Source organism: Hyaena hyaena, unplaced genomic scaffold (genome assembly GCF_003009895.1).
Source record: "Hyaena hyaena isolate Hyena2069 unplaced genomic scaffold, ASM300989v1 scaffold_106, whole genome shotgun sequence".
Lineage (NCBI taxonomy): Eukaryota > Metazoa > Chordata > Mammalia > Carnivora > Hyaenidae > Hyaena > Hyaena hyaena.
Window position 1 is genome coordinate 762,722 of NW_024080738.1, and position 23,199 is coordinate 785,920.

At 42.5% G+C, this 23,199-nt stretch overlaps 1 protein-coding gene across 1 annotated transcript in view; it reads left to right on the forward strand.

Moving 5' to 3' along the window:
- FAM124A (family with sequence similarity 124 member A) overlaps window positions 1-21,790 on the forward strand; it is a 111,516-nt gene extending 89,726 nt beyond the window's left edge. Inside the window, exon 4 of the mRNA XM_039236096.1 lies at window positions 20,899-21,790. Coding sequence (XP_039092027.1) covers window positions 20,899-21,696 — 798 coding nt within the window. The 3' untranslated portion in view covers window positions 21,697-21,790. The remainder of the gene's footprint in view (window positions 1-20,898) is intronic.
- The last annotated feature ends 1,409 nt before the right edge of the window (window positions 21,791-23,199 follow it).

The window sequence follows — 23,199 nt, forward strand, 5'->3', positions numbered from 1 at the left end:
CTCACTCCCAAAGTTCACACGGGAAGAAATAGAAAATCTGAACGAGTGAAGAAATTGAATCAGTTATCAAAAATCTCCCAACCAATAAGACCCCTGGACCTGATGGCTTCCCTGGGGAATTCTACCAGACATTTAAAACAGAAATAATCCCAATTCTTCTCAAGCTATTCCAAAAAATAGAAATCGAAGGAAAACTCCCGGACTCATTTTATGAAGCCAGCATCACTCTGATTCCCAAGCCAGACAGATCCAGCAAAAAAAGAGAACTACAGGCCAATATCCTTGATGAATACGGATGCAAAAATCCTCAACAAGATACTTGCAAATCGAATCCAACAGCACATAAAAAGAATGATCCACCAAGATCAAGTGGGATTCATTCCTGGGTTACAGGGCTGGATCAATATTCACAAATCAATGTGATACATCACATCAATAAAAGAAAAGATAAAAACCATATGATCCTGTCGATAGATGCAGAAAAAGCATTTGACAAAATACGGCATCCCTTCTTAATAAAGACCCTTGACAAAGTCGGGATAGAAGGCACTTATTTAAACATCATAAAAGCCATCTATGAGAAGCCCTCAGTGAACATCATCCTCAATGGGGAAAACCTGAGAGCTTTCCCCCTGAGATCAGGAACACGACAGGGATGTCCACTCTCACCACTGCTGCTTAACATAGTGCTGGAAGTCCTAGCATCAGCCATCAGACAACAAAAGGAAATAAAAGGCATCAGAATTGGCAAAGAAGATCTGGGGCGCCTGGGTGGCTTAGTCGGTTAAGCGTCCGACTTTCGCTTAGGTCATGATCTCGCAGTTCGTGGGTTCGGGCCCCGCATCGGGCTCTGTGCTGACTGCCAGCTCAGAGCCTGGAGCCTATTTCAGAGTCTGTGTCTCCCTCTCTCTTTGACCCTCCCCTGCTCACGCTGTCTCTCTCTCTCTCTCCTAGAAATAAAATAAAAATAAAAAAAAAAAAGAATTGGCAAAGAAGTCAAACTCTCACTTTTCGCAGATGACATGATACTCTACATAGAAAACCTGACAGACTCCACCAAAAGCCTACTAGAGCTGATCCATGAATTCAGCAAAGTTGCAGGATACAAAAATCAATGTACAGAAATCGGTTACATTTTTATACACCAACAAAGAAACAACTGAAAGAGAAATCAAGAAATTGACCCCATTCACAATTGCACAAAAAACCATAAAATACGTAAGAATAAACCTAACCAAGGATATAAGTGATCTGTATGATGAGAACTATAGAACACTTATGAAGGAAATTGAAGAAGACACAAAGAAATGGAAAAACATTCCATGTTCATGGATTGGAAGAATATATATAGTTAAAATGTCTTTACTACCCAAAGCAATCTACACATTCAATGCAATTCCAATCAAAATTGCACCAGCATTCTTCTCAAAACTAGAACAAACTATCCTAAAATTTGTATGGAACCACAAAAGACCCCGAATAGCCAAAGTAATACTGAAAAAAAAAACCAAAATGGGAGGTATCACCATCCCAGACTTTAACCTCTACTACAAAGCTGTCATCATCAAGACAATAAGGTATTGGCACAAAAAAAGACACATAGACCAATGGAATAGAATTGAGAACTCAGATTTGGATCCAAAAGTGTACAGCCAACTAATCTTTGACAAAGCAGGGAAGAGTATCCAGTGGAAAAAAGACAGCCCTTTAACAGATGGTGCTGGGAGAACTGGACAACAACATGCAGAAAAATGAAACTAGATCATTTTCTCACACCATACACAAAAGTAAACTCAAAATGGATAAAAAAACCTGAATGTGAGACAGGAAACCATCAAAACTCTAGAGGAGAAAGCCGGAAACAACCACCTTGACCTCCCCTGCAGCAATTTCTTACTTGACACATCCCCAAAGGCAAGGGAATCAAGAGCAAAATCAACTATTGGGACCGCATCAAAATTCAAAGCTTCTGCACAGCAAAGGAAACAATCCATAAAACTAACAGGCAACTCGACGGAATGGGAAAAGATATTTGCAAATGACATATCAGATAAAGGGCTAGTATCCAAAATCTATCAGGAACTCTTCAAACTCCACACCTGAAAAACAAACATCCCAGTGAAGAAATGGGCAGAAGACATGAACAGACACTTCTCCATAGAGGACATCCAGATGGTCAACAGACACATGAAACGATCTCAGCATCCCTCCTCATCAGGGAAATACAAATCAAAACCACACTGAGATACCACTTCACACCAGTCAGAGTGGCTACAATGAGCAAATCAGAGGACTGTAGATGCTGGCGAGGATGTGGAGAAACGGGCACCCTCCTACACTGTTGGTGGGAATGTAAACTGGTGCAGCCCCTCTGGAAAACAGTGTGGAGGTTCCTCAAAAAATTAACAATAGAACTCCCCTAGGACCCAGCAATAGCACTGCTAGGAATTTACCCAAGGGATACAGGAGTGCTGATGCATAGGGGCACATGCACCCCAATGTTCATAGCAGCACTCTCAACAATAGCCAAAACATGGAAAGAGCCTAAGTGTCCATCAACGGACAAATGGTTCAAGAAGATGTGGTTTATCTATACCATGGAATACTACACGGCAATGAGAAAGAATGAAATCTTGCCATGTGTAGGAACATGGATGGACCTTGAGGGTGTTATGCTGAGTGAAATAAGTCAGGCAGAGAAGGACAAATACCATATGTTTGCACGTATAGGAGGATTAGGAGGAACTTAATGGAGGACTATGGGGGAGAAGAAGGGGGGAAACGGGGAGAGGGAGGGAGGCAAACCATGAGAGACTCTTGAATGCTGAGAACAAACTGAGGGCAGATGGGTGTGTGGGGGAGGGGGAGATGGGCATGAGGAGGGCACTTGTGGAGATGAGCACTGGGTGTTATATAGAAACCAACTTGACAATAAACTGTAAAAAAAAAAAAAAAAATGGAAATTTGGGCCATAGGAAACAACAGAAGTCTAGTGTATAATTTCCCATCTTTCTCTAGAATTTGGCTTCACAACAAAATCTGAGAACAATTTTAAAGTGAAAGCACATACTGTGATTGATCTTTACATGAAAATGATTAACTTGATCCACAAAACATACAGTAAAAGCAAGTGATAAAGAAAGGAAGCTAATAAAGGAAATTGATTTGAAAAAAAAAAAAGATAGTCTATTTTTTCTAATATAAGTATTGTTACCCTGTTATTTTTTTTTTCCGGTTTTTTTTTTGGCATGGAATGTGTTTTTCCATCCTTTCACTTTGTCTTTAGATCTGAAGTGAGTCTCTTGTAGGCAGCATAAAGATGGGTCTTGTTCTTTTTTTTTTTCTAAATCTATTCTGGCACCCTATGTTTTTTTGACTAGAGCATTTAAATTATTTGCATTTAAAGTAATTATTGGGGCGCCTGGGTGGCTCAGTTGGTTAAGTGTCCAACTTCAGCTCAGGTCATGTTCTCACGGTTCGTGAATTTGGGCCCTGCTGCAGGCTCTGCTGACAGCTCAGAGACTGGAACCTGCTTTGGATTCTGTGACTCCCTGTCTCCCTGCCCTCTCCCTCTCACACTCTCATTCTGTCTCTTAAAAAATAAACATTAAAAAAGTTTCTTAAAGTAATTATTGACACATGTTCTTTTTTTCCCCATAGTTTATTATCAAGCTGGTTTCCATATAACACCCAGTGCTCATCCCCACAAGTGCCCTCCTCCATGCCCATCACCCCCTTCCCCTCCCCCCACCCCGTCTATCTTTTGTTTTAAAGAAGGGCATTTCAAAGTAAAAGGAATCAATCCAACAAGAGGAAATAACAATTGTAAATATCTATGTACCTAATGTTGGAGCATCTAAATACATAAAGCAAATATTAACCAACATAAAGAGAAAAGTTGACAGAAGTACAGGAATAGTAGGGAACTTTACCACCCTACATATATCAGTGAATAGATCATGCAGGCAGAAAGTAGAGAAACAGTGTCTTTGAATGACACGTTAGAGCAGATCGACTCATCAGATATAAACAGAACACTGCACCTAAAAACAACAAAGTAACATTATTTTTGAATGCACATGGAATATTTTCTAGGATAATTCACATGATAGGCCAAAAAACAAGTTTCAATAAATCAGTAAAAAGATGCTTTCAGGCATCTTTTTCCACCACAATAGTATGAAAAGTAGAAATCAATCACAAGAAGAAAAAAACTGGAAAAAAAAACAGAAATATGTGGAAGCTAAACAACATGCTACTAAACAACCAATGAATGAGTCAATGAGGAAATCAAAGCGAATAATTGTCCAAAATCTTTGGGACACAAGAACAGTTCTAAGAGAGGAGTTTATAATGGTACAGACCTATCTCAAGAAATGACAAAAATCTCAAATAAACTAACCTTACAACTAAGGGAACTAGAAGAAGAACAAAGCCCAAGGTTAGTAGAAGGAATGAAATAATAAAGATCAGAACAGAAATAAACAGGGACTCAAAGAAAAGAAAAACAGATCAGTGAAACCAAGAGCTGGTTCTTTATAGTATAAACAATACTGATAAGCCTTTGGCCAAACTCAAAAACACAAGAGAGGTCCCAAATAAAATCAGAAACAGAAGAAAAAACCAACACCACAGAAATACAAAGGATTATAAGAGACCACCACAAAAAAATATTATATGCCAACTAGTAGAACAACCTAGGAGAAATAGGAAAAAATAGAAAATCTGAATAGACCAATTACTAGTAACAAAATTGAATTGGTAATCAAAACATTCCCAACAAACAAAAGTCCAATACCAGATGGATTCACAGGTAAATCTACCAAACACTTAAAGAAGAGTTAATACCTATTCTCAAGGTATTCCACAAAAATAGAAGAGGAAAGAAAGCTTCCAAATATGTTTTACAAGGCCAGTACTGTCCTGATACCAAAACCAGACAGGGACACTATGGAAAAAAAAAAAAATCTATAGGTCAGTATCTCTGACAAGCACAGTTTTAAAAATCCTCAACAAAATGCTAGCACACTGCATTCAGCAGTACATTAAAAGGACCATTCACCTTAATTGGGATTCATTCCAGGATGTGTGCGCATGGTTTGTTATTAGCATATCAATCAACATTATACAGCACATTAACAAAACGAAGGATAAAAATCATATCTCAATAGATGCAGAAAAGACATTTGACAAAATTCAACGTTTGTTCATACTAAAAACTGAACAAAGCAGGTTTAGAGGAAACATACCTCAATATAATAAAAACCATATATGACAAACTCACAGCTAACATGCTACTCACGAAAACCTGAGAGCTTTTCCTCTGAGATCAGGAACAAGACAAAGATATCCACTCTTGCCACTTTTATTTAAAATAGAACTGAAAGTCCTGGCCACGGCAGTAAGAAAAATGAAGTCATCCAAGTTGGTAAGGAAGAAGTTAAACTGTCATTACTTGCAGATGACATACTGTACACTGAAAATCCTAAAGATTTCACTGAAGAAACTATTAGAAGTAACAAATGATTTCAGTGAGATGGTAGGATACAAAATGAATACACAGAAACTGTGTTTCTATACACTAATAACAAAGTAGCAGAAAAATTAAGAGAATTCTATTTATAACTTCATTTTAAAAAAGCATACATACCTAGGAATAAACTAATCCAAGGAAATGAAAGATCTGCACCCTGAAAATTATAAAACATTGGTGAAAGACATTGAAGACAACACAAACAAATGGAAAGCTATTTCATGCTCATGGATTAGAAAAATACGGTGAAAATGTTCATACTACCCAAAGCAGTCTGCAAATTCAGTGCAATCCCTATCAAAATCCAAAAGCATTTTTCACAGAACCCGAGAAAATGATCCTGATATTTGTATGGAATCACAAAGACCCTGAATAACCAAAGCAATCTTGAGAAAGAACAAAGCTGGAGGTATTGCAATCCTTGATTTCAAGATATACTAAAAAGCTATAGTATCAAAACAGGATGGTACTGGCACAAAAATAGACTCACAGGTTAATGGAACAGAAAGAGAACCTAGAAATAAGCCAACATTTATATGATCAATTAATCTCAACAAGAGAGGCAAGAATATACAACAGGGAAAGACAGTCTCTTCAACAAATGGTGCTAGGAAAACTGGACATCTTTCTCACACCACTCACAAAAATAAACTCAAAATGGATTAAGAACCTAAATGTAAGACCTGAAACCATAAAGAAGAAACGTGGGCAGGAATCCACTGAACATGGGCCTTGGCAACATTTTTCTAGATATGTCTCCCAAAGCAAGGGAAACAAAAGCAAAAATAAACTATTGGGACTACACCAAAAATTAAAAGCTTTTGCAGATCAAAGGAAACTATCAACAAAATGAAAAGGCAACCTACTGAATGAGAAAAGAGATTTGCAAATTGATGTATCTGATAAGAAGATATCCAAAACATATAAAGACCTTATACAACTCAACATCAGAAAAATAATCTGATTTTAAAATGGGCAGAGGATCTGAATAGCCATTTCTCCAAAGAAAAAGATGGCCAACAGATACATAAAAAGATGTTCGACATCACTAATCACCAGGAAAATGCAAATCAAAACCACAATCAAATATCAACATCTATCAGAATAGCTAGCTTCAAAACGATAAGAAATAACCATTGGCAAGAATATGGAGAAAAGGGAACCCTTATGCACTGGTGTTGGGAATATAAATTAGTATAGGCACTGTGGAAAACAGTATGGAAGTGCCTCAAAAAATTAAAAGCAAATATCATATCTAGTAATTCCACTATGTATTTAGCCAAAGGAAACAAAAACACTAATTCAAAAGGATATATGCACCCTTATGTTTAGCATAGCATTGGTCAAGATATGGAAGCAACCCAAGCATCCACTGATAGATGAATGGATAAAGAAGATACGTGTATGCATGTATACACACATGCATACACACATACAAATGGAGTATTAGCCATAAGAAAGGATAAGATTGCCATTTTTAACAACATGAATGGACCTAGAAGGCATTATGCTAAGTGAAATAAAATGAAAGAAAAAACAGAAATAGACACATTAATACCGAGAACAAGCTGATGGTTGCCAGAGGGGAGGAGAGTGGGAGATACCGGCTTCCTGTTAGGGAATGAGTAAGTCACATGGATGAAAAGTACAGCATAGAGAACATAGTCAATGTGATTGTAACTAGTGTTGTATGGTGACAGATGGTAGCTATAGTTGAGGTGAGCATAGAGTAATGTATAGACTTGTTGCATTGCTATGTTGTATACTTGTAACTAATGTCGTGTGTGTCAACTCTACTTCAGTTTAAAAAAAATAATTGGTCAGAGAGACTGAGACACAGTCTCACAATGAATCTCAGCCCTGGCAAGGTTTTCCACCATCAAGAAGGATCTCACAACTCAGAATCTCTCCCTGTGGAGTAAAGGCTTAGAACTCTTCTTGTGTTACTGCAACTTCTAAGGCTTAAACCTGAGAGATAAATTCCCAAAACATCTAGCTTTGAAAATCATGGACCCACAAGGCTATAGTAATGTGAGAAATAGTTATTTTTTTAAACTGTTTTTTTAAAAAAATAAAGTTTATTAATTTTGAGAGAGATAGCATAAATAGGGGAGGGGCAGAGAGAGAGAGAAGCCCAAGTAGGCTCTGCAGTGTCGGCGCAGAGCTTGACATAGGGCTCGAACTCACAAAACCGTGAGATCATGACCTGAGCTGAAACTGAGAATCAGACCCTTAACTGACTGAGCCCCAGGCACCCTGAGAAATAGCTCTTAAAGGGATGTACAGTGCCCTGTTTTTTGCAGCTGTCATCCAGGGGAGACTCCTTGGCTGCTTGCTCTAGTGTCCAGGGGGCCTTACTTTGATGGGCTCCACAGGACTATAACAGATTGAAACAGTTCTTAACCAGCTATACTGCAGGGCACAGCAAAGAAGCATCAGACTGAAATACTCTACAAAAGAAGCTTATTAGCTTATCTTTATAGCTGTGGCCTATGGGGCATGCTTTCATTTAAATGCTTATATAGGAGCTAACTACAGTCCTCTCCAAAGACTGGGAAGGCTGGTAGGCACCATCCTGTGTTCTCCATCTTCACACTTTTCTCTTCCTGGCCCCAGTTTGCCAGTGTCTCCCAGAAAGGAGCTTTTATATTTTTTGGTGACCTAGGTTTTGTGGCTGCCACCCTGAGAAAACATTCCTTGATAGCTTTGTTCTGGTGTCCAGCCAGGCTTGTGTTCACAGATTCAGTGGGATGGTGGCAAACAAAGAAATGGTTCTTAACTGGCTATCATCCCAAAGCTCAGTGTAGAGGGAGTAGACAATAATGCTTGTCACCCAGTCATCCCTTGAAATAGGTATATTTGCATACTTTAAAATTTGCTGCTTGAGGTTCTTGCTTTCCATCAGCCTGAATCTAGGTGCTGACTGGGATCCTCCCTGTAGGACACTCACTTAGAGCACCCTCAATTGTTTGGAGCAATTAGGAATAAAATGGGCTGCTTGGAAAAACACAAAGTTTTTGAGATAAAATGAAGAGCTGGAGCAAGAATGAATAATAATAGTTTCATCTCCTACCTGATTCTACTCCTTCAGGCTGGGAAGTGTGGCTCTTTTCTCTCATGCATAGCAACCAACACAGAAAATCAAAGAAAATGAACAAACAAAAGAACATATTCCAAATGAAACAGAGATAAGTGATTTACCTGATGATCAAGATGCTCACTAAGCTCAGGAGACAATGGATGAACAAAGGGAGAATTTCAACAGAAAAGAAAAAATGTAAGTACCACATAAGTAGTCATAGAGCTGAAGAACAATAATTGAACTGAAAAATGAACTGTAGGGGTTCAGCAACAGACTAGATGAAGCAGAAGAAAGGATCAGTAAACTCCACAACAAAGCATTGGAACTCCTCCAATTAGACCAGCAAAAATAAAAAAGAAGAGTGAAGCTAGCTTAAGAAACTTATGGGGCACAACCAAGCCAGCTAACATTCATATTATAAGGATCCCCAGAAGGAGAAGAGAGAAAGGGGCAGAAAATCTGACAAAATAATAGATGAAAACATTCCTAACCTGGGGAAGGAAACAGACCTCCATATCCAAGAAGTCCAGAGAATTTCAACGAAGATGAACCCAAAGAGATCCATACTAAGACACATTATAATTAAAGTGTTAAAAGTTAAAGGAGAGAATCTTAAAAGCAGAAAAACTTCTTACACACAAGGGAACTTCTAGAAGACTGTCACTGGAGTTTTCAGCAGCATCTTTGCAGGTCTCAAGTGTATGGCATGATACATTCAAAGTGCTGAAAGGAAAAGGAAAAACTGCCAACAAAGAATACTCTACTAGGTGAAGCTGTCCTTCAGTTAAAGGAGAGAGAGAGTTTTTCACACAATCAAAGGCTAGAGTTTGTCACCACTAAACGAGCCTTACAAGAAATGCTGAGGGGACTATTTTTAGTTGAAACAAAAGAATGTTGATCAGTAACAGGAAAACATAAAAGTATAAATCTCACTGGTAAAAGTAAATATATAGTATATTTCAGAAAAGTATAGTTTTGTAAAAGTGATGAGTTCATCATTTATGATGCTAGCATGGAGGTTAAAAGACAAAAGTAGTAGAAATAACTATAACTACAATAATTGGTTATTGCATATACAGGAAAAATGATATAAATTATGACATCAAAACAAAAATGTTGGGGTGGAGCATAAAAATTTAGAGCTTTAGGATGTATGTGTTCAAACTTAAGTTGTTATTCCATTAAAATACACTACAGTGTATAAGTTGTTTTTTTGTAAACCTCATGGTACCCCAAAGCAAAAGCTTATAGTATATACACACAAGGTAAAGAGAAAGGAATCCAAGCACACCACTACAGAAAATCATTAAATCAGAAAGGAAGAAAGAGATCAAGAAAACAAAGAAAGGGATTATAAAACAGAAAGCAGTTTAACAAAATGATAATAAGTACATACCTGTCCATAATGACTTTGAATGTATATGGGGGCACCTGGGTGGTTCAGTTGGTTAAGCATCTGACTCTTGATTTCAGCTTAGGCCATGATCTCACGGTTCATGACAGTATGGAGCCTGCTTGAAATGCTGTCTCCCTCTATCTCTGCCCCTCTCTTCCTTGCTCTCTGTCTCTATCTAAATAAATAAATAAACAAATAAATGTAAATGGAATAAATTCTCCCCTCAAAAGACAGAAGAATGGCTGAATGAATTTTAAAAATATGTATAAATGCAATATGTATCTATGTACTACCTACAAGATACTTCCAGACAGAAAGTAAAGGGATAGAAAAAGTCTTTCCATATAAATAGAAATGGGAAGAAAGCAGGGGTAAGCTATCTTTATATCAGACAAAATAGACTTTAAGAAAAATTGTAATAAGAGACAAAGAAGGCTATTTTATGATAAAGGGGTCACCCCAGCAAGAAGATAGAACATTTGAAAACAGTTATGCACCCAGCATAGTAGTACATAAATAAATACTAAGATAATACAGTATTCACAGGGGACTTTAATGCCCCACTTTCACGAAGAGAGATCATCCAGACAAAAAATCAATAAGGAAACAATGGCCTTCAATGATACATTAAACCAGAAGACTTAACAGGTATATACAGAAGATTCCATACAAAGCAACAGAATATACAGTCTTCTCAACTGCATGGAACATCTCCAGGGTAGATCTATGTTAGGCTACAAAACAAGTCTTAATAAATTTGAGAAGTTTTAAATGATATGAAGTGTCTTTTCTAACCACAAGGGTAGAAATCATCAATTACAAGAAAAAATAACTAGAAAATTCACAGGTATGTAAAGATTAGACAGCATACTACTGAACAATAAACACATTAAAGAAAAAAGGAAAAAATTTTAAATACCTGTAGACAAATGAAAATGGAAATTCTACATACCAAAATGTGGGACACAGCAAAAGTGTCTTCTTTTGCTTCTTCTTCTGTGACAGAGTTCATAGAGATAAATCCCTACATCAAGAGACCACAAAGAGCTCAAATAAACAACCTAACTTTTACACCTCAAGGAATTAGAAAAAGAACAAATGAAACCCAGATTTAGTAGAAAGGAGATAACAAAAAGATCAGTGAACCTGAGAAAAGGTGAAAAGAATTGACAAACCATTCAACTCATCACAAAAAAGGACGGACTCAAAAAAAATCAGAAATGAAAGAGGAGATGTTAAAATGAGTACGACAGAAGAAAAGGATCATAGGGGACTTCTATGAAAAATTGGGTGGCTCAGTCAGTTAAGCATCCAACTTCAGCTCAGGTCATGATCTCACAGTTCATGAATTTGAGCTCAGCATTGGGCTTTCTCGCTACTGTCAGCATGGAGCCTGCTTCAGATCCTCTGTCTCCCTCTCTCTCTGCCTGTTCCCTGCACAACTCTATCAAAAATAAACATATTTTTTAATAAAAAAAAATGGATAAATTCTCAGAAACATAAACTCTACCAAGACTAAATCATGAAGAAACAGAAAATCTGAGCAAACCAATTACTAGTAAGGAATAATAATATATTCCAATAATCAAATACTTCCCCAACAGAAGTCCAGAACCAGATGTCTTCACTGGTGAATTCTACCAAACATTTAAAGTTGAGTTAATACCAATCCTTCTCAAACTCATCCAAAAACTAGGAGTCAAGGGAACACTCCTGAACTCATTTTATGAGGCCGGCATTGCCTCGATACCAAAACCAGACAAGCATGCCACAAGAAAATTACAAGCCAGCATCCCTAATGAACATAGGTGGAAAAATCCTCAACAAAATAATATTAGCAAACTTAATTGAACAATACATTAAAAGGATTATACACCGTGATCAAGTGGGATTTATTCCAGGGATGCAAGGATAGTTCAAAATCTGCATATCAGTGTTATATACCACATTACCAAAATGAAGGATAAAAATTGCATGGTCTTTCCAGTAGATGTGGAAAGAGCATTTGACAAAATTCCACATTTACAATAAAAACTCTGGGTTTAGAAGAAACACACCTCAACATAATAAAGACATATATATAACAGTTAAGCCCACAGCTGATATCATACACAGTGGTAAAATGCTGAAAACTTTTCTTCTAAGACCAGAAACAAAGATTTCTGCTCTCCCTACTTTTATTCACCATAATATTGCAAGTCTTAGAGCAATTAAACATGATAAGGAAATTGCAAAGAAAAAAGTAAAACTCACTATTTGTGGATGATAGACTATAAGTAGAATACCCTTAAGCCTATACTAAAAAAAAAAAAAAAAAAAAAAAAAAAACCTGTTAAAACTAATGAATTCAGTAATATCACAGGATACAATATCAATATTTACAAATTTGTGGCATTTCTATACACTAAGAATGAACTATCAGAAAGAGAAATTAAGAAAACAATACCATTTATAATTTCATCAAAAGAGTAAAATACCTAAAATAAGTTTAACCAAGTTGAAAGACCTATACATTGAAAATCCTAAGACATTGATGAAGGAAACCGAAGAAGACACAATGGAAAGGTACTTCATGCTCATATTTTGGAAGGAAAGGATCAGTATTGTAAAAAAAGGTCCATATACCCTAAAGCAATCTATGTATTCAGGGCAATCCTTACCAAAATCCCAATGGTATTTTTCATAAACCTAGAACAAATAATCCTGAAATTTGCATGGAACCACCAAGGACTCTGAATAGCTAAAGCAATCTTAAGAAAGAACAACAGACCTAGAGGCATCACACTTCCTGATTTCAAACTATATTACAAAACTATAGCAATAAGAACAGTATGGTATTGGCATGAAAACAGGCACATAGAGTCATGGAACATAATGGGGAGCCCAGAAATAAACTCACACCTGTGTGGTTGGTTAATTTACAACAGTGGGGCCAAGAATATACAAGGCAGAAAGGACAGTTTCTTCAGTAACTGGTCCTGGGATAATTGGACAGCCACATGCAAAAGAATGCAGCTGGACCCCTCTTTTATACCACACATGAAATCGAACTCAAAATGGATTAACTGCTTGAACATAAGAACTGAAATGATAAAATCCCTAGAAGAAAACAGGTGGTAAGCTGCTCGACATTGGTCTTGGGGATGATTTTTTGGATTTATTTTCAGAAGCAAAAATAAACAGTGAGGCTGCAAACTAGAAGGCCCCTGCACAGCAAAGAAAACCATCAACAAAACGAAAAGCCTACTGAGTGGAAGAAAATATTTGCAAATATGTATCTATAAGGGGTTAATATCCAGAAAGATAAAGAATTCATGTAACTCAGTAGCAAAAAATGTTATTAAAAAATGGGCAGAGATTCTGAGTGGAGACGTTTCTATAGGGGGCATGCAGATGGCCATACATACTATGGTGCTCAGCATCACTAATCATCAGGGACATGCAAGTCTAAACCACAAATGCTATATACCACCCCACCCCGATCAGAAGGGCTGTTATCAAACAGACAAGAAACAGCATGTTCTCAAGGATGAGGAGTAAAGCCTGTGGAATGTAAATTGTTGCAGCCACTGTGGAAAACATTATGGAGAGTCCTCAAAACCTAAAAATAGAATTACCATGTGATCCAGCAATTCCAGTTGTTAGTATTCATCCAAAAGAAATGAAAACAGTAATGCAAGAAGATATTTGCATCCCTCCCATGGACACTCCCAAGCAGCATTGCTTAAAATAGCCAGGGTACAGAAGCCACCTATGCGCCCACCAGTGGATGGATGTATAAAGAAAAATGTGTTTTTTCAGCCATAAAAAAGAAATCCCACCACTTGGGATAACATAGATAGACCTCCAAGGCAGTATGCTAAGCAAAATAAGAGAAAGGCAGGTACCAGAGCATCTTACTTATATGCAGAATTAAAAAAAAAAAAAAAAAAACCAAAAACTCATAGATACAAAGAACTGACTGGTGGTTGTCAGAATTGGGAGATGGGGAGTGAAGCTGTTCAAAAGGTGTAAACATTCAATTATCAAATAAGCCCTGGGGATGTAACACAGCTTGATGACCGTAGTTAACAGTATTGGGTTGTGTATTAAAAGTTGCTAAGAGAGCAGACTAAAAGTTCTCTTTACAAGAAAAAACATTTTAGCTATGTGTGGTGATGGATTAACCAGGCTGATTTCGCAATATATACAAACATCGGATAATTATGTTGTACGCCTGCAACTAGTGTTATGTATCAACTCTATTTCAATAAGAATCGTTTTGGTAAAATAATTTTAAAACATTTAAAGTTTTTTAAATAATTTCAAAAGCAACATAGGCTTTGCCTGTGGGTATCGCTCTTAGCAGATACATGAAAACTTCCCAAAGGACAGTGAAAAGAGAAGGAAGACGTGTTTTCCTTTAGAGCAAAAATCTGATTTCTCATGTGAACCCATTGCCCAATTTCCTTGAGTTGCCCTTCATTTTTTTTTATTAATCCCTGGGTTAAAAGCTCTATAGCTGGGGGCGCCTGGGTGGCTTAGTCGGTTAAGCGTCCGACTTTCACTTAGGTCACGATCTCATGGTTCGTGGGTTCGAGCCCCGTGTCCAGCTCTGTGCTGACTGCCAGCTCAGAGCCTGGAGCCTGTTTCAGAGTCTGTCTCTCCCTCTCTCTCTGACCCTCCCCTGCTCACGCTGACTCTCTGTCCTAGAAATAAATAAAACACTGAAGAAGAAGAAAAAAAAAAAGCTCTATTGCTGGCTCATTACATAGCAGACAAAGCCATACCACTTGTGTTTGTGCCAAGGACACAACATGAGGAAAAGACCTTTCTCAGAAAGAGGAGGTGTGAGGATGCGCGTGAACTGCGGTGAGACACTGCCCAGGGTCCCTGGGTCAAGGGCAGAAGCGCCGTCACGGGGAATCTGTCCAGGGAATGAACCTGCCGCCACCCAGATCATTGAAAAAGATGCTTCAGCTCAGACTCCTTTACCTCCCTAACTGCAAACTGTCTATGCTCAAAATTCCACGAGAAGCTTCGGGGTTGATTACTGCCGTTTCAAGTTTTCGATGATTTCAGAGACACAACCCGATGTCCTGGCTAGCTGCCTTAAGCAGATTCATTTATCTAATGCTATCCTGTTCCATAAATAATAGCAAAGGGGGGGACCGCTGGCTTCCAGTGAGTCAGCTAGCCTGCACTGCTTCAAAGAGAAAGGAAGGTGACCCCAAGGGACATTGCTGCTGTCACAAAAGGCAGCCCTGAGAGCCGAAAGCCAGGGCAGAGAAAGGCTTCCACAGAAGGAGGGTACTCAGGGTATTGTTTCAACTCCGGAAAGGTCACCTGGGGAAGAGTTTTCTGAAACATCTCCAGCAATTCATTCTCAGCCCCTAGCGTTCCTAGTCAAATTAGACAAGCAGACGAGAGAGGCCGGAAACCGAGCTGCCGCCAGAAGGGCACAGACAGACAAGACCCTGCTTTGTCCGTGCAGAGCTGGAGATTCCCACCAGATTTGCTGCAGAGACATCCCACGTGTGCTCAGCCCAAGAGCTGGGGTGTGGAGGCTCACAGCCACCCTCCTACACCCCTTTGCCCCCAGACCATTACCACCAGCCAGCGCCAGTCCAGCTGAGCCCCACCTACCCAGCTGGCACTTCCACCGGGCACCTGGGCCCCCCTCCAGTCACAAACACCAAGGTGCCTCCTCTCTTCAAAGTGGCGTCATTTAGGGTTTATCTGAACTCCTGTCTTCATAATGGAGTAAAAATGAGAGAGCACAGGTAGGCTTCTGTCAAACCAGCACAGTGATGACATGCAAAGCCATCAAGTGTTCCTCCTCTGACAGTTGTTCCTGGTCTTAAGTCAAATGTAACACCACTCTGTCCCTGGCCGTGGAAGGATTGAGATGTCTCCTAGCAGTTTCTTTCTTGGGAACCTTGGCCTTCTGCTTCTCAGGCAGTAATGTTCAAAGGCTCCCGTTTTCAAGCAGATTGAGAACGCCGACATGCTCACCCAGAGCATGCTCTTCGAAGAAATCTCCAAAGACAGAAGTTATAGGGTGGTGCGTATTTATCAAGTAAGAAAATCTATTGGGGCCCCCAAGGGAATGGGCCCTGATAGACATTTTAATTAATAAACACTGCCTCTCCCGTCCCAAAGCATCCTCCATACCCAAGGACTTCCTTCTCTAAAGAGCTTCATAATTCACTTTCTCTTGCTTGGCCAGACTCCAGTGATTAAGAAAATCAGTTTGCCTCTCCAACAGCTACCTAGCTGTGACACCTCCTGGGCACCGCTCTGCCTTCAGAGGCTGCTCCTCTCCCCATCCCAAAGGTAGGGCTCTTCATGCTTTCCCTTCCCTTAGGTGTCCGGCACTGGACACAGCACATCCCTCGTGGGGCATGGAGCCTTGCGGACGAACAGTTGGCCAGAGCAGCACAGTGTAGAGTCAGAAGGGTCAGGTGGAGTCTAGGACATGCCGGAGCACAGAGCAGCGAGCCTCGTGAGTGGGCCATACCCCAGCAGGGACCGGCTTGGCTCGGTGTCTTCCTTGCCCTTTTCACCTAGGTCCCTCATGCACGTAAAAGCTGGGGCTGCTCCAAACTGAAGTGTTATGGTGAGGACAGCCTCGAGGGTGCTATCTTTAGAAGACTCATACTGAACTCACTCATATTCTGTACTAAAAGCATTTTGCATCATGTTTGTCAAGCATCAATAAATCAGACCATCAGAAATCTCCTTAATTGCTTTCACCTTTAGCTCCTCAAGCTACCCTTAGCTGAATGACTTGGGAATCTTAACACGCTGTTCAGAGCCTGGAGGGCAGGACAGGGGTACACATCCACAGAATGTACAGTCTGAGAATTAAGGGGGAGGATCAGGAAGGCTGAACGGAAAATCCATACAAAATCCCGACTATCTGAATTGATGTTTAAGAAACTCATGCGACCAACTGAAAATACAGCTTATTTGTAATCAATCTTAAAACGTGAAAGACTACAGCACTGTCTTCCAAATGCTCTTTCTGCCACCAGTCTTGCCTCCATCCCCATCCACAGACTACGCTGCTGCCACAGACTCGGCCATGCCACCATCTTGCTTTCAAGCCTTTGGGTTTTGAAGTGCAGGTTCCTTATACATACACATCATTTGGGGCCGCCACGACAAGGCTCCTCTCAACACAGCTCACCTCTTGGCTTTGGTTCATGCCTCGAGCCTCCAATCAGGCTGCTTTTGTGTGGCAGTGTGCTTCTATGCCATACCTGTTGCCCCTGGTTGGCAAACACCTCTTTCACGTCCAAGATTTCATCCAAGTATGACTTACTGAGCAAGCTTTCTCTACCTTTCCCCATGCTGCCTCACCCCTTTGTTAACTCATCCTCTCCCTCCTCTGTGCCCTAACATGGCCCATATATTGCTGTCACTTTATCGTCAGAACTCACTTTATGACGCTTGAACACTATTGTTAATTATTGGGGGCTAAGACCACTTCTTACCGAAAATTATCTGTGCCTGGCTCTCCAGACCTTTTTTCACACCAAAAAGCACATAGAAAATGATAATATTTATATAGTGCAAGAGGCTGCTGGTGAAAGAGATCAAGATCTCAGCACACCTGAGCGCAAGCTTTGATAACCCATTCAAAGCTTAAACACAGCAGTGAGGAAGCTTGCATAAAAGACCCTCAGTTAATACTGACTGAAAGAGTCAATTAGTCTGTTTATAAGGTTAAGAGATACCAGGGCCCCTGGGTGACTCAGTCATTAAGCATCTGACCCTTGATTTTGGCTCAGGTCATGATCTCATGGGTCATGGTATCAAGCCTCACATCAGCGCAGATCCTGCTTGGGATTCTTTCTCTCCTTCTGTGCCCCTCCCTCACTTGCATACTCTTCTCTCTCTCAAATTTAAAAACTTTTTTAAAAGATTGCAGTATCTGTAATTAGGCAGAGATCTTAGAAATCAATGAAAGGAATGGTCATATGTAAAAAACTCCAACAGTTAAGACTTCAACATAAAACTAAGTATGAAGACTTCTTACCCAGTTCGTCAAGGTCTCCTTGACCAATATGGCACCAGACTCCATTTGCAACTTTATCTGCCATCACTGCTCTTCATGCACCTGGACTCTAATCAAGCCAAACTGCTCAGTGCCCCCTGCAAGTTCCTTGCTTACCTGCCTCTGTTTGGGTTGGCCTCTCTCCAGAACAGACTCCTCTCCACTCATGCCATCCACCAGGAGAACAGCTACCCATCTCAGAGGCTCACCTTTACAGCCACCTCCACTCAAGCTTCCTCTGCTCCTACTGGGCAGGCATGGTCTCTTCCTCCTAGCCCAATATTGTGCCTGTCATCACAGTCTCTTTCTTGTGTGAACAATTTCTTTTTATCTCATGTCTTTTCAGTGAAATGTAAGTTTCATGTGGTCAAAGACTGTGTTTCATTGTAGTCCTCCCTCCTTTACCTGTAGCGGATACACAATAAATGTATATTACATTCAACTGTAGTTCCCAAGTGGCTGTGGGAAGACTCCGTTCCCATTAAACAGAGAGGCAAAGGTGTTTGTTGTGTAGGGAAGGGCTGGTGTCTCATAGCCTGCTGGGTGCCAGGAAATATCCCTTACCGTGAACCATACTCCAAATCGTTATTTCAAGTGCAACTTGGACCACTGTGATGGTAGGTAGGTCACTCAGTGTGTAGGTGCCTAACACCCTGGTAAAGGCAGAGTCTCCGATGAGCAAGTGACACATGCTAGCAAGACACTAGTATCAGAGTTGGAGTCGCTCTGGGGATGATGGCCTAAGAGTGCATTAAGTGCATTTTGGGCAATTCCATCATTGGACTGGTTCCCCCGGCAAGACTCAACACGTATCCAGATGTGAACCTGCGTTATGCCCTCCTGTTAGTTTTGCTGGCTGTTTATAAAGACAACAGGATTGAGCTCCCGCCGCCTCTATCCCCTGCTCTGTGCCCTCCTTCAAACCCCAGATGATGTAGGAGACAGAGACTGACAGGGCAGAACTGAATGCTCCCCCTCCCCCCCACTACTCACCTATGTTCTTCTCTTGGCCTCAAAGTATATAGTGCTTTCCATCTGACCATTCACATATCTAGATGTATGAAATAGCTAACAGGCTGCTAACTAAACCAGTCTTTCTTTTACAGTGGGGAGGTGCATTGTGTAGACAGGTAGACCAGAGTCCAGACCTTTCCTTAGCTATTGAGATACTTTGGGCAGAGTCTGAGCCTCAGTTTCCTCATTTGCTAAATGAGGATAATACCAGTTGCCTCATAAGATAGCGGTATTGAGGAAAGCATTGCATGTAATGAATTTAGCACAGTGGCCTGTTATATAGTATATGTTCAATAAATGGTAGGTGTTATAAAAAAATTTTTTTAATATAAAAGCTTTTTATTCATAAAGCACATCACAGGACAGCTAACCGCGGAGCCCAGGAGCAGGGCCCAGGAGCAGGGCCCAAGCTCACCGCTGCGGGTGCCAGGGGCGCCGGCCTCGGCCGCTAGGGGGCCTCTGCGACTTCCGGTCTCAGCCTCGCCCTCTGCTGGGCGGACGGCACGGAAGCCTGCGCAGAGGAGGCAGTGGTTGGCGGGCTCCTGGGAGGCGCCCCCACTGACGTGAGCCGCTCCCTGCATGGCCCGGTACCAGTGGAAGGTTCCGGAACTGGGCTCCGAGTCCAGCTCTGTGCAGACCGACCTCCCCAGCGGTGGAACCGGCCGAGCACACGGTCTCGTGCGCGGCCTCGCTTGGGCGAATTCTTGTCGCTTCTGGTCATCCGGGGCCTGTGGCCTGTGACCTCTACCTGTTCATTCAGGAGCTGGTCCAGGCCCTGCTGGCCGCGCTTTGGCTCACGGGCCCTGACACTGCGCGTGGCCGGAGGATGCGTCTCCGTGAGCTGCGCGCCCCTTAGCAAGCAAGTCCAAGTGCACTTCAGGGGCACTTATTTCAATCCGCTACTAAATAGAGCCAGGCCTCCTGTTCCCAAATCCATCATTTCATGGAAACTTTGCCTAGTAAGGTTGGCCCATAGGCTTGGGCACTAAGCTAGGCCAGAGGAAGAATCTGAGAGAAGCAGACGCCAGTGGGAATGTGCGCTGGGAAGAGAGGTCCCCAGTTCCATGCGACAGAGGGCAGGCGGCTAGCACAACAGGGTGAGGGGTTAAAGGCGGAGAGACTGCTTATCCAAGCTCTCTGAGCACCCGAGGTGCCAGGCCGTCGTCAGCAGCCCCCCTTCCTGTCCACGAGGTATGCGGAAGATCTGTGGCCCCAGACGGCAAATCAATAAATGCTAATTTCCTGATAGCCCCTCACTCATCATAGATTTACTGCCCTGAGCCACGGGCCACCCGTAGGATAGGTCCTGGCAATCACACGTGTACTGGAATCAAGTCCTGTGTTTTCTGACCTGAGATCGTCTGTGATATCTCCCCTCCCCCGCCCCATCGCCCTCTTCCCATCGGTTACATGCAGATAGCGGTGCTCTGGTTGGAGACAAACACACCCTCCAAGCATTCTGTTTGCACTTGCTGGTAATGGTAATTCTCCCCCGGTCACGCGCAGCCAGGCCCTCCTCCTTGCGGCTCGTCCTCCCCGCAGGCGCCCCTCCCTGAGTACTTGAAGTAGTTACTCCCTGCGTGGCAAGGGGCTGCGTCTCCTCGCAGGTTGAGCGCGCCCCTTGGGCTGAGAAGTCTGACCCACACCCTCCCAGGCTCTGCCACCTCGGTCTTCGCTTTAGAGTTTGGAGAATGAAATTTCTGGCGATTCGTGGCCATGACACTGCTGGAATTTTCCGGTTTCCAGTACGTGTGTTTCGTGACGAATTGAACATCCTCATCCCCAGAGGACCCCAGTCCTCCGCTAACCCGGTGTCCCCTCTCCCCCGGCAGGCGCAGAGGGTGCACAAGCAGTGTCCTAAAGCCGGCAGAACTCAGGCCTCAGCGGAGCAGAAGCCTCCCCCCGCGCCTCCCCCGCGCGCCTCCGCGGCACCGAGCAGCGCACCTGGCGGCGGCCGGCAGCCCCTGCCGGGCAGGTCACACCCGGGGCCCGGCCCCGCGGGCCTGCCTCCTGGGCACCGGCAGGAGTTTGCCAGACGAGCCAGCAGCCCTCCCAGCCTCCCCTGGTCTTTCCAGAGAAGCAAGTCCTTGTTTTGTTTGCCCACAGGAGACCCCTCCCCGGGCTCCTCGGCTCTGCCACAGTGGTTCTCAAACACAGGCGACCCGGGGCACAGGCCGCGGGGCCTCCTCTCCATCGATGACTTGGAGGGGGCGCAGGAGACAGACGTGGACACGGGCCTGCGCCTGTCCTCCTCGGACCTCTCGGTGGTCTCTGCGTATTCCGCGCCCAGCAGGTTCTGCGGCAGCGGGGACGCCACCCTCCCCTCTGAAAGATGCGGCAGCCACTGGCCCAAGCCCAGGGGCTCCAGAGAAGGGCCGCTGCCCGCTGGGAGTGGGGTGACCACGGAGACCTCCTGGGCCTCCCTCCCGTTCTTCACCAAAGGCCCTTCCAGCTCCTCCGCCACAGCTGCTGCCGCCCCGCCTGCTTCCGGCACCTCCTTGCGCACAGAGTCCTCACCCGAGTTCGCCGGTGGTGCTCCCAGTGCCGAGCAGACCCGCAGGGACGCCCCCCCCCCACCCGCCGTGCTGGCTGCACCTGCGGACAATGATATGGAGGAATTCTACATCTGAACGCTCCCTGCTCCGGCTTTTCAGACACACTGGCTCAGGTCCGACTGGCCCCTCTGGGGTCTGAACCCCGCGCGCGCTCTCCGTTCTCAGCCGGCTCCCCCGACCTTTGCCCCACCCCCCCGCCCGGTCCATCAGCACAGGAGCCGCACTGCCCAAGCTTACCTGAGAGGGGCCGGATTTCTAGAGACTGGGTGGAAAAGTACTAGCGTTTTTACGCAAATACATTCTCAAGCTTCTTGTTGTAAAAATGTTTTTGAATACTCAATTCCTTTTGAGATATGGTCTAGTGCACTTCATGCAATTTAAATGCTTCATATAATTATTTGAAATGAAAAGAAAACCTAGTCAGCCGGAGCTGATTTGGCAATTTTTCATGCCGTGAAGGAAAAACAATTAAAGCCAAAATGTTGAATGTGGGGAAGATCCTAAATGACCTGTATGAGAGATTAGGGCACAATAATGTAAGGTACAACTTACTGGATTCTGCGTATTTACATTACCAGGGAGCAGTGGCCTTAAGAATTTCCAGGGAGTGCTTGTAGTGAAAAAACTCAGCTTGATAAAACGGTAAAAATCTATCAGACTATGGTAGTGCCTCGCTTTGATGCCATGCAACATCAGAAAATCTGGATTTATGCAAAGGTAGCTAATATATTTTAGAAGGATTTATCCTGAGTAACAGACTCTTTTATGATTTGAGTTCCAAAAACCAGATTTGCATCCACCTTTCAAGGACATCTTCACTGTAACAAGTAGTCTGCAGAAGACCACTCCACTACCTGGATTTATTTGGATCACTGAAGAATTGCTCATTGGAGTTTCAAAATAATAGCATATTAGTCATAGGGGTAGGTAGTCTTAAGATTCTTTTTTAAAACCCACAATCTAAGGGCTATGTAAATACGTCTCTATATAAATGACAAGAGCCACATTTTATACCACTTTTTCCAATAAACATGCGTTGTCATACACCCTGATCTTTTCGTTTTTAAATAATTTGTAACGTTTTTAAAGTGGCATTTTGATTGCACAGATTAATAAATGCCCCCATCCTCTCCAAACCAGAAGCTTTATAGGAAATGCCGCCCTGGACAAACACTATTTCATTGCTAGCCTTCCATGAGTGCATAGAAGCCTTAATTGAAGCCAGAGCTCCAGCCCAGCCTTAGCCTTTTCTGCCTGTTGTCTGCTTCTGTCGAGCTTGAATGGTAGTTAAATCTCACCTTTCTCGCTCCAGTAAGGGTATGTTTACAATTCCAAACTCAGCAGTGCCAAGTGCCGCCACCAGGGGCAGCGCCGAGCTGTGCCTGGTTGCTACTCACCTTTGGGAAAGAAGGGCATGGATTTATTTGCCTTGCTCATTTCCCAGTCTGGTGCTCCTCACCTACATGACCCGTGGCCCAGCTCTCACCTCTCTGGAAGTGCCCGCACCAGTCCAGACACAGCCTCAGAATCCTCTTCCAGGCTGCCGTTAAGCCTTTGCCATCCCTGTAATGAGAACCT